This window comes from Zeus faber, assembly GCF_960531495.2.
Source record: "Zeus faber genome assembly, chromosome: 1".
NCBI classification, from domain to species: Eukaryota; Metazoa; Chordata; class Actinopteri; order Zeiformes; family Zeidae; genus Zeus; species Zeus faber.
Window position 1 is genome coordinate 64,186,718 of NC_137193.1, and position 12,809 is coordinate 64,199,526.

At 40.6% G+C, this 12,809-nt stretch overlaps 1 protein-coding gene across 1 annotated transcript in view; it reads right to left on the minus strand.

Annotated features, from left to right (window-relative positions):
• Nucleotides 1-5,952: 5,952 nt before the first annotated feature.
• Nucleotides 5,953-12,809, minus strand: part of pde6d (phosphodiesterase 6D, cGMP-specific, rod, delta) — a 40,367-nt gene continuing 33,510 nt past the window's right edge. Inside the window, exons 3-5 of the mRNA XM_080016079.1 lie at nt 12,080-12,205; nt 7,407-7,512; nt 5,953-7,229 (exon numbers count right to left, since the gene is read on the minus strand). Coding sequence (XP_079872205.1) covers nt 7,148-7,229; nt 7,407-7,512; nt 12,080-12,205 — 314 coding nt within the window. The 3' untranslated portion in view covers nt 5,953-7,147. The remainder of the gene's footprint in view (nt 7,230-7,406; nt 7,513-12,079; nt 12,206-12,809) is intronic.

The window sequence follows — 12,809 nt, forward strand, 5'->3', positions numbered from 1 at the left end:
GATCTTTAAACATTGTCTCTCAGGAACCCCCCAACTTTATGTAAAGAGAAATGTTCTTTCTCTCTACAAAGTCAATTCTAACATGGAAGAACCACATCACATGTCGTCCTGTTTACCTTGTATGGAGACGAAGAATAACCACAGCGGAGCCTGGAGGTGCATTGTAAGGGATTGTAATCTGCGTCTGCTAGGTCATTTACAAGTTCCTGTAAATTTACTGTTTGAGGTTGTCATCCAGGGAGACAGTTGAGGGACACAGACTGGTAAATGACTTCTGACCCAAGCCACACTCTCTGTTGTTGTATCAAGCCCTCTTGATCAGAAATAAGATCAGACGGGTCAGAACACTGCTTTGGAGCAGTAATGAACCTTTCTCTTTATTCAGCAGAATAAATAATCTTCATAATCAAAAACTGAGAGCACTGCTTCTCAGTTTTTGTTTTCTTGTAGCGGGCAGATTAACCTCACCGATAATTACATAAAAATTTCTTCCAGAGTTTTGGCGTTGTCAGCAGGATCTCTGCTTGGCTCTGTTGGACCTCTTCATGACCAGGTTGTGTGCACAACGGCAGGCAGGAACCAACTGTAAAGACATCCAAGGAGTCATCTGGGCATGACTGGCAGATTCATCAGGGACAACACGAGATCTTGAAAAAATGAAGGTGAGGACTAACTGAGATATTGTACTGATCAGAGAAGATCGAAGGAAAAGCTATTGTGTAAGAAATAGCTCTGAGTAAAACTTAACTCAGAAATCCCCACCCCTCACATCGACGTATGGCCTGTTTGTGTGCGGCGCAACTAGGAAGGGGTAGTGGATAAACGGTCTGGAGGACCGTGGAAGTGGCCAATATTGTATCGATCAAGAGGATCGTGGGTCTTTGTTTATGTATCTTTATTTTTTATTATATTATATTGAATACATAATATTGTAGAGTATTGTTGATTCCTCCTAGCAGAAGCGTTGAGGGAAGGTGAGAAACTTCTGGTGTAGAAATACAATAAAGTTAATTAATAACCAGAGCAAAATTGATTACAAAAAAAAGGGGAATAAAAATAAAATCAAATACAATAATAATAATTGTTATTATTATAATTTTAATTACTCTTTTGTTTAATATTTTTATACTTTTTTTTACATTTTATTTTGGAGATATTGATAATCCAGCTATGCGACTTACTTTCTAACTAGTTCGGTAAGTTTGAAATAGTTAGGAAAAGGACGGAGTTCAAGGGCCCACTGTGTGACTCTATTTGCAGTATAATACACTTTCATATGAATCCTGTGTGATCAAATTGGTGACTGGCCGATTTATCACTCTGGAACACGTATGGATGAGATGAGTTCGGAGAGATTCTATCAGTTTCTTGGGCTATGTTTAGCCTCCTGGATGTTAAAAATCTCAATGAAACAAGCAAAAGTAGCATTATAATCTAAAATATCTGGTAGGTTTGCTAGAAAGGATACCGTAAAGTTTAAAATTAATTTGGAAAATATTTTTCTTTTTTGGAGTTGACTATTGTGTACGTATTGTTGACTATTTTTTTTAATATATAACAAGGTGAGAGAGAGCTGTAAAGGTAATGATAGACTGAAAGGATAAGGGAAGTTGAGATGTGAAAGACAATTTCTTTTTTTTTTTAGGGTATTGCATTAGCGTATTGGGTGACGTGGCTGCCTGCACAGGCGCTCCTTGTTGATCATGTACATTTTCATCTTTTTTTCCGATTTATATCACTATGTTCGCCAAAAACTCATCTGCAGTGATCTCCTACAGCCGCGATGCACTCGTGGATATAAAAGTTTCCCTGGGACTTTTTATCTGCGGATCCAGAGTGGCCCCCAGATATTTTACGCACCCACGCTCTTAACAGCAACATCAATAACAGCAACAACAAAAATGGAGCGGCTGTTCCACGGCACCGTGGTAAACGAGCCGGCATTCAGGTCAGAATGAGGACACAACCTTACCGTCCACCTCTGCCAAGCATTATTCTTGCTAATGTCCAGTCCCTGGACAACGAGATGGATGACCTTGGAACGAGCATTACATTCCAACGGGATACGAGAAACTTTTGCATCCTCTGCCTAACAGAGACATGGCTGAACCCACTGGTGCCGGATGACGCCATTCGTCCAGCCGAGTCCTATTCCGTGTTCCACGTCGACAGGTTGGAAGAGTAGGGGAAATCCAAGGGTGGAGGCGTCTGCCTCATAATAAACAGCCGCTGGTGTAACTCCAACAACATCAAGACTCTCTCCTGCTCCTGCTCGCCGAACTTGACACAGCTGACCATCTCATGCCATCCATTCTACCTCCCTCGGGAATTCAGCACGGTCATCATCAAAGCGGTTTATATTCTACCGTAAGCGGACACCAACACAGCACTATCAGACGTGTATGATGTGTTGTGCGGACTTCAGAACAAACATTCTGATGGGGCTGTGGTGGTGACAGGGGACTTTAACAAGACAAACCTTAAAAAAGTTCTGCCTACTTTCCATCAACACATCATGTGTGCTACCAGGGGAGACAGAACATTGGACCACTGTTACACAGCATGTGAGAACGGATACAATACCGTCTCGCTCACTGCTTTCAGGAAATCGGACCACGCGGCCATCGATCTGATCCCTGTTTACAAGCCGTGCATCGAGCGTGGAAATGTAGTGACGAGGGACGTAAAGCGGGGGTCAGACCAATCAGAGGCCGCGCTTCAGGAAGCTCTTACTGATGTAGACTAGGACATGTTCCAATCACGTTCCAGTGACATCATCGTTCCCACGGTGAAATTTTGGATATTCCCGAACCAGAAACCGTGGGTCTATATCCATCCGTGGTGCTCTGAATGACCGCACGATCGATAACAACGACGGTCTTGTATCCGGAAATATGGACAGTTACAAGGCGGTGTCATACAATCTGCGGAGGGCGGTGAAGGACGCTAAATGGATGTATAGGGACAGAGTGGAGCGACAGGTGGAGCAACAGGACACCAGACGCTTGTGGCAGGGGCTGCGGACTGTTACAAACTACAACAGCAGCTCCTCCCCAGCCACGAGTATGGACTATCTGATATGTGATATGCCCTCCTAAATATGGCTGATATGTAAATATCCCTGAAAAAATTTGCTCAAATTAAAATAACCTGGCCTCACAGGATCCAGGAAGGGACGGAGAGCTAAGCACTAAATTGAATAGAAGCTCGCCTTCCTGTTGGGACCACATTCATCCTGCCTTTTATACCTTGAGATACAAAAAAAAAAAAAAACAACACATCCCATAGCTAGCAAACAAACTGAACTCCTTTTTTGTGTGGTTTAATTAATAATAAGCTAATTGGAGTTACACCACTGGGGATGAGCGCGCTCTCTCAGTGTCTAAGCATGACATTAGGAGGGCTCTGATGTGCGCGAACACCACGAAAGCTGCGAGCCTAGATAGCATATCTGGGCGAGTACTGAAGACCTGTCCTAACCAGCTAGCCCCGGTTTTCACTAGGATATTCAATGCCTCCCTGGCCGAGTCGGTGGTCGTCCCGTCCTGCCTAAAGAGGTCCACTCTCATTTCTGTCCTGAAGATCACCTCTCCAGCCTGCCTGAATGACGACCGTACGGTTGCACTCACCTCGGTGGTCATGAAGTCCTTGGACCCGCTGCAGTTTGCGTACCGGCCAAATAAAACCACCGAAAATGCAGTCTCCCAGGTACTGCACACCACGCTCACACCTGGATGGCCGGAAGGGGGCCTATGTGAGATTGCTGTTCATCGACTAAAGTTCAGCTTTCAATACCATAATCCCCACCAGACTGGCTGTCAAGCTGCGGAAGCTAGGACTGAGCATTCCGCTGTGTGCCTGGATCCTGGACTTCCTCTCAGCCCGGCCCCAGGTGGTTAGGGTGGGAAGGCACATGTCCAGCTCCCTCACCCTGAACACAGGATCCCCCAAGCGCTGCGTCCTCAGCCCCCTACTGTACTCCTTGTACACACATGATGGTGTGGCCAAGTCCAGCTCCAACACCATCATAAAGTTTGCTGACAACACCCTTGTGGTGGGCCTGATCACCGACAACGATGAGAAGGCCTACCGTGAGGAGGTGGCTGACCTGTCACTCTGGTGGCAGGACAACAGCCTTCTCCTAAACATCAACAAAACTAAGTAGCTGATTGTGGACTTTAGGAGGGGATTACAACCGAGGACGCATGCGCTGCTGGTGATTAATGTGACTTCTGTCGACAGGGTGAGCAGCTTTAAGTACCTGGGAGTCCACATCACAGAGGATTTAACATGGACTTTACATACAGACACTCTGGTGAGAAAGGCGAGGCAGTGTCTTTACCACTTCAGGCTGCTAAAGAAATTCGGGGTCTCGGTGAGGTTCCTCAAGTCCTTCTACTTTGGTACTGTTGTGTACTGTATATCTCCATACTCACTTTATTCACAAGCCCTTTACTGCACATATTTCTATATGGGATAGGCCTATCCCATATAGATACTTCCATTCCCTTCTATTTTGTACCCTCACTTTGTATTATCTTTTTGAGTCTTTAATTTTTATTTAGTTTTATTTATATTATTCTATTCACTGCATATATGTATGGAAGTATGTATATGTACAGTATGGGATAAACCTCTTGAAATCTTGAAAAATATATACACACACACACACACACACCGACATACACATGCACAAACACGCACACACACACACACACACACACATACTCCTGTAGGTGTATAGGTGTTCCTGATTGACCTGGTGACCTAATTATTCATTCAATCAATTATCTAATCTGCCTATCGTGTAGCAGCAGTGCAATTCATCAAATCATGTAGATACAGGTCAGCAGCTTCAGTTAATAGTCACATCAACCATCAGAATATGCAAAAATGTTACTGTATCTCAGTGATCTCGACCATGGCATGATTATTGGTGCCAGATGGGCTGGTTTGAGTATTTTTGTTCCTGCGGATCTCCTGGGATTTTCATGCACAGAATGCTGCAAAAAAACAAAAAACATCTTGTGAGCGCAGATCTGCCGACAGAAACGACATGCTGATCAGAGGTCAACAGAGAATGGCCAGACTTGTTCAAGCGAACAGAAAGGCTATGGTAAATCAGATAACCACTCTGTAAAATTGTGGTGCGCAGAAAAACAACCAGAATGCCCAACATGTGGAACCTTGAAGCAACAGCAGATGGGTGATGGGTTACAACAGCAGAAGACCACATTGGGTTCCACTTCTGTCAACCAAGAACAGAAAGCTGAGGCTGCAGTGGGCACAGGCTCACCACAACTGGACAGTTGAAGACTGGAAAAATGTAGCCTGGTCAGTTAAATATCCATTTCTGCTGAAGCGCACAGATGGTAGGGACAGAATTTGACACCAACAGCATGAATCCATGGACCCAAACTTCCATGTGTCAACATTCCAGGCTGGTGGTGGCAGTGTAATGCTGTTGCTGATTTTTTTCTTGGTAGACTTTGTGCCCGTTAATACCAATCAATCATCACTTGAACGCTACAGGCTATTTTAGTATTGTTGCTGACCATGTGCATTCCTTTCATGGCTACAATTAACCCATATTCTAATGTCTACTTCCAGCATGATAATGCACCATGTCACAAAGAAAAAGTCATCTTAAACTGGTTTCATGAACATGACAATGAGTTCAATGTTTTTCAGTGGCCTTCCCATTAACCAGATCTCAAACCAATAGAACACCTTTGGGATGTGATAGAACGGGAAATTCGGAACATGATGTGCAGCTGACAAATCTGCAGGAATTGCATCAACATGGACCAGAATCTCAAAGGAATGAATCCACATCTTGTGGAATCCATGCCAAGTAAAATTGAGGCTGTTTTGAGAGCGAAGGGATGCCCTACACCACCTAGTATTAATGTTGTGCTCATAATAAAGTGGTGAGTGAGTGAGTGAGTAAGAGAGAGAGAAAGATATTTTTTATTTTTACATAAGAAGAAAGCTTGAACAATGAATGCAATACGTTGACAGAAACAACATGTAGATATTTAACATTGGACTAATTTAAGTCATAAATTCTGTTGTATGTAAACATAAATCCTATTTTACATAGTTCAGTTTTCAGCTAAAAAAACAACTCAAAAACCAAATCTGTGAGATACACTAGACAAGTAACCTGGTTAAAACATGGCAAAGACACACAGAACCAACTGGCTTTCAGCAAGCAGTTATTTAATTTGAAGATTTTCTGTGAATATTCCATGTCACTCTAAAAACTTGTAACAATGTAATAAGTACACAATAACTTAGTTTCAATTAGTTTGATAAATGTAAAACTTTTACATCCACTCAAAGACCAATATAACCACAATATTGCAGAACCTTAAAACTTCTGAGCAAAAACTATACATTAAACAAAAAAACAAATCATAATGGATATGTGCTAGCACCCTAGTCTTACTAATTACATACTTTTTCAACCAAAACCTAACATTTGAATCAAGAAAAAGTTTAAATGTTATGAAAAAAACAGCTTGTTAAAATGCATGTGAAATACAGCATTGCAAAGCTTATTGTGGAACATTATACAGCAGAGCTCTTGTGGCATATTCATTGGGGGAAATCAGCAGAAACACAGCTTCTGTGAACGCTGACGACCACAAAACAACCGGATATGTTTGACAGGGAGATAAGTCTCAATCCTGTGTAGTCTTAAAGGTAAAGCAAATGGTTTCAAATTAAAAAAAAGTTACAAATGGGATCATTTACAGGTTGGTTTCCAGGTGAATTTCAATCCAGTAGCAGGTACAGTAGCAGGTTTACATTAGAATAGTCTGATGACACCTGGGAAGACAATATCTGGTCTTAATCCATTTCCTTTTTCTCCTTCTCACTTTCTTTTGCTGTGTCATGGTTTGGGTTCATGGGGTTTCAAAGAAAAAGGGGTTGTGTGGAGAAGGATGGTCAATGGCTGCAAGTGATTAATGACAATGACAATAAAATAATCAAGGTTTCAATTCAGCAACATTGAGAGCAGCTCTGGGACCTGATGGTTTCTGGAATAAGCATGCTGATCCCTGTAAAAGGATGATTCATTGTTATGGAACAAGTTGCTTCTTCGAATGGTGGCTCAGCTTGGTAGGTAGTGGGAAGCAACTCAGACGTAGAAAAGCCGTACCCTGGACGTGCTGACATGGAGCTCATCATCATAGAACTTTGTTTCGATAATCACATTGCCCCTAGAACAGAAACAGACATAATATTGCATCTGAAGTATCTGAGATAAGTATCCCGGATAGGAAATTTATAAATCATAATATGATAGAAGATGCTCAGATATTGCAAAAAAATCTTACAATTGTCCCTTGAACAGCAGATGAGATAATATAGCATTTTTTGCAGTAGCTGAGACTCACGTGAGTACATTAGCTGGCATCATCTGGGACTCAGGAGCCGCTTCTATCAAAGACTGCCACGTGTTGGTTGAATTAGGGATGACAAATCCAAACTCAAAGAACCATTCTGTAAGGTGGAAAAAAGCAAAAGGTTTACAATGGATGTACATTAATGCTATTTGTTGGTATCTTTTCAAAAAGATATGTTAACGGTAGAAACATGGTAGGGGCCATTTAAAATGTGTTTTTTCACTATTTTGATTTGAAATGATTGTTGTCATTGTCTTCAGGTGGTGACACCACTAGTAACATACAGTATGTCACAGTATGAGGTGGATGTGTCAGGTAAACACAATATATATTTTATCAAACAGTGTTTTAAAACCCATTAAACCGCCAAAAATGTACATCTAGCTTTACCCTTTACACCCTAAGATGGTTACTTTTTTTATTTTAAACCTTGCCCTCTTCTGATGGATTGATTTTTTATATTGACGTGCTCTTTTTTGTGAACGCTCATCCATTTTGACGATGGGGTCCACCATCCAAAGCAGCGGGCAGTGCGGGAGAGAGGTGAAGAAGAGAGTGCAGGCAGGGTGGAGTGGGTGTAGAAGAGTGTCTGGAGTGATCTGTGACAGAAGGGTTCCAGCAAGAGTGAAGGGGAAGGTGTACAGGACGGGAGTGAGACCAGCTATGTTCGGTTTAGAGGCGGTGACACTGACAAAAAGGCAGGTGGCTGAACTAGAGGTGGCAAGGTTGAGGTTGTTGAAATTTTCATTGGGAGACAACGATGGACAGGATTAAGAAAGAGTACATTAGAGGGACAGCTCAGGTTGGACAGTTTGGTGGAAAAGTGAGAGAAGCAAGATTGAGAAGGTTTGGACACGTGTGTCAGAGAGATGAGAGTTACATTGGGAGAAGGATGCTGAGGATGGAGCTGCCAGGCAAGAGGAAAAGTGGAAGGCCAAAGAGAAGGTTTATGGTTGTGGTGAGGGACATGCAGAGGGTTGGTGTAAGGGAGAAATATGAGCAGAACAGAAGGTATTAGAGGCAGATGATCCGCTGTTGCGACTCCTAACGGGAGAATCCAAAAGAACAGAAAGGCTTCTATTTGAGATAACCCACTGGAGCACAGTGCCAACAGCGCCCCAGGCGGGTATCGAACCCAGGACCTTCTTGCTGTGAGGCAGCAGTGCAATGCACTGCGCCACCTTTCCGATCTGCTGAAAAATACATCCCGTTATCCGATCACGCTCATGTGATTGGACAGCTGCGCATATGGACTACCGTTGCAATTTTCAGTTACCACAATAGTGAGATTGCTGATTTTGACACTGTTAATTATTGTTCATTATTCACTACAGAACAATAATAGAACATTGAACTAGCTGAGTTACAATAAAACTGATTATGGGACTGTCACCAAGTTTCAGTATAATCCAACTTGTAACTCTCACTGAGTAGGACCCAACATATAACTAACATGGAAATGTCCAGTTCAAACTTCAAATGAAAGTCTCTTTCGCTTTAAGTTCAAATATACATATTATTATAATTATTTATACTATATTTATATGGAACTTTGCAAATAAATTGCAATCATTACAAAAAAATAAAAAAATAAAATAAAGGCTAACCCTTGAACGATTCATTTTCCTGAATGACTCATCAAGAAGCAAGTCTCGTAAAAGAGTAACTTTTCGTCAAAAGTTTAGCTCCGCTGGATAGCGGAAGAAAAGTCTGCACAATGTAAAGATATTGTCAGGCGATAAATAAATAACTGGTCTAATCTTCTTTGTTTACCTTGAAGTACCTCCAAACAGCCGACATTTTCTTTCTTTCGCTCTCTTTTTTGAGTGTCAACTACGTTACATAATGTTGGTATCGGGTTTGAGTATCGGAGCATTTTTTTTTTAAAAGAACAGTACATGAGCACAGTATGGGGCGGGTAAATTTGACCAGCATAGAATCTAAAAATATATCTGACACTGATCGGCTTGTGAAAACCGACCAATTCCAGTCATGGCTGATCGATCTCACGTTTATATGTTAACATTACGGTCACATTTTTGTGCTTTATTACAACTCTCCCACTTCCCATTTTACCTCACAATGCAGAATCACACCTTGGTGGAAAAAAAAGTACTGCTGCGCTCAGTGCATTGCGTATCAGTGGATGTTGAGTGAGAGGAGAGGAAGGGGTGACAGAACCACAGGTTCCAATCTGAGGCATGTAGTTTAAATACCCAATAAATGTACGGTATTGTTTTGTATTGATTGATTGCCATCATTAAATTACAAAATATATACTGTATATATAATTATTATTTTTTATTATTTATTTATATATAATATATTTTCTTTTTGCGTAGTTTCAGCTGGCATTTCATTCCTGCGTATTTTGACTAAGAATTGCGTAGTTGGTACACAAAAAATCGTGCAGGTTGGCAGGTCTGTACATGCTGTGCCAATTTTGTAGGAAATGAGGCGAGACATTATGCCAGTGTATTCTACCATGAAGAAATGACCCATCAAACTTTGGATAATGTGCAGATATTAGAATATGAAAGTGTGTTACCAATTTTACCGGTGGCGGACCGTCATTGCCTTCATGGCCTTCAGTAATGTAAGATTTCTCAGGAAGAAGAAAATATGTCTTAATTATTAGTATAATGAAATGTTTTTTTGCGTCACTTTGGTCAATCTATTATCTCTCATTATGTTCTGAGTGCTATAGATGCTCGGGTCAGGAGGGATTTACCAGTCTGTCCGAAAATATTTTATCCGATCAGCTTTGTTTCTCCGCCGTCTCCACGTGGAATATGAATTCTAGACTCCCTCTCAAACACCTTCAGAATCTCCACTGAATAGCTCTGCTACCTGAGTGAATGGGGACCTGATTTTGTACTGACTGACTAATTAGCCAGTCAGATTTAGATTTGTAGGTGGTGGGTCGTATTAGTTCACACTTTCATAGTGTCACAAGGCCGCAATAGGATAAAAGATGGGCTTCTGGAGAACTTCCTTCGAGTAATACATGTTCAATACAGACATCTATGACAAGGACCTCAAAGCATCTGAATAAAACATAATTAAATTGTAAATAGTTAAATTTCAAAAGTTCCAACTTTTTCTGTTATTGCTGGGAAGCACAACTTTTTATTATCTGGAAGGCAATCATCTGCAAGTCAAATAGGTAAGCTGGAATTATTTTTAATGCAACAGTAAATAGAAACATGCATAAACTGTGGTTGTGACCGTCTAGTGAAATGGTGCATAAACAGAAATATGATATATGAATATGAGAAATCCCCAGTCCATGTCCATATATAGTCAATCAAGTCATGGCAACACCGAGTCGGAGCACAACTTGAGCCCTCTAATAATAAAAAAATTATCTGTCTTGCTTAAGTTTGGTTTTGCCTCTGTTATTCACTGTTCACAGCTATATTGTTTTATGGTGATATGGTCTTGTGATTTTTAGATGGTTTTCATTCAACAATAGACTAAAGGTTTGGTATGGATTACAAATTGTGCGAAATATGTTGAATATTGTCAATGACGTTCAAATAAGCCGCACACAGCACCTTCTGGCATGATTACAAAGGCATGTTATCATGCGAAGTAGCTCAGTGACAACTAGCCTTAAAGCCTCACATCTTAATTGGAACACAAAACAACAGACGCTTTTTGGAACCTTTTCTAATAGACGGGGCTGACTCACAAGAAGTATTGTGAGTCAAAGACATTTCTTTTCTACTACTAATGATAAGTCATATGTACTCACTTCCTACATTCTGCATATAACAGAATAAACTGGAAATATTTTTTTACTTTCTAAAACACAAAAACAGCTCAAAGTTACAAAAAAGAATAGCTCGTCTTGTTTCCAGTAATAAGTAAATTCAGTAAACTTCCAACTGAACATACAGCAAGCACAAAATAAAATCAGTACAGTGTGGCTATTCTTATCTGATTATCTGGTTCTCGTGGAAGTGGCAAAAGGTTTAAGCGGCGGCTGATTTGGCCATCTAAGGCAGAAAAGTTGATACAATTCAGCAAAATTTCCACTGCTCGCTAACATTGCAGAGATTGATTTGATTTGCATTATTGCGATTTCATCAAGGTGCTGCTATATACTGAAAATGCCAGGAATATAATTCACATCTGACAGTGCTGCATGTCAGATGTGGTGATGAGCAAAACTGTTGCATCATAAGACTCCCAAACCCACCTAGCTGCTAGTCCTCTTGCTCTGCTTCTCCCCACATGCCGACGGAACACCCCAGAATCTCATACCAAACTACTAGACCCATGAACTTTCTGCACATGGTCATCCACCCAAACACATGCATAAGTTGCTTAACATTGCAGCTTTTATCTAATATTTCTATATTATATCTTATATTTCAAATTTTATCTGATATTTATATTCTGTACATTTTTTTTTTTTTTTTTTTTACTTAATTTCTTACGACATTATTATTCATATTTATCTGTAAATATATAGTGTACATATTCTTAGTCCTTTATTCTTTTGAGTATGGAATAATTCCATTTGCTCCCTGGGGATCAAGGAAGTTCTATCAATAAAGTTTAAAGTTCTAAAGTTTTATTGGATAACCATTTACAACATATTATACGTGTGATGTGTGTGCAATTAGTTAGCATATGGGGGTGTGAATTTTGGATACCTTCTAAACACTGGCCTTTGAAGAACACCTTTTGCTCCAGCCTGAACTTCTCCAATTTCTCTGATGATGAAAAGTTTAATTCTCTGGACACTGCTTTACACTTGAGAATCTTCTTAGGAACACGGGCTAGAAAATGAAAAACACAAAGAGCAAAAAGAAAAGAAACGGAGAGTTACAGAATGGACAATAAAACACAATATTTTGCTCAGAAACGCTTGAAGCTTTGTGCACTTGGTGATATTGGATGATTTGCAAAAAGGAATGTGCGTCCCAATCTCTATACCTCTCACCTGGCCAGTCGTAAAATCTAACATCTCCGGTTCATATTTTCATAGCAATATTCTCTTGCAAGAATATAAGGTTGGTTTTATCTTAAGTCTTAAAGTAGTCTTATAGGCTCCTATAGTGTGTGCTACTCAACCACTGTAGGATGCAAGTCTGATCCCGGGATCAGACATGCATGCACGCGTTCTTGCTAAATGTTACAGTGTGCGTACTACTGGATCCACATAAAGAGCAGAAATGAGTGAAAAAGCGACCAAATTTGACCCAAATCACAGACACGGTCTAATTCATAGAATGCCAAAACATGTACAACAGGACTAAAAGTATCTGGACATTAGCTACGAACACGGTTGAGGTGTTGTTTGAACCGGTATGTCACAAACATCGAGTGGTTTAAGTTTCATCCAAATCTATCCACATATGAAGCAAGAATTAGTGAGAAATC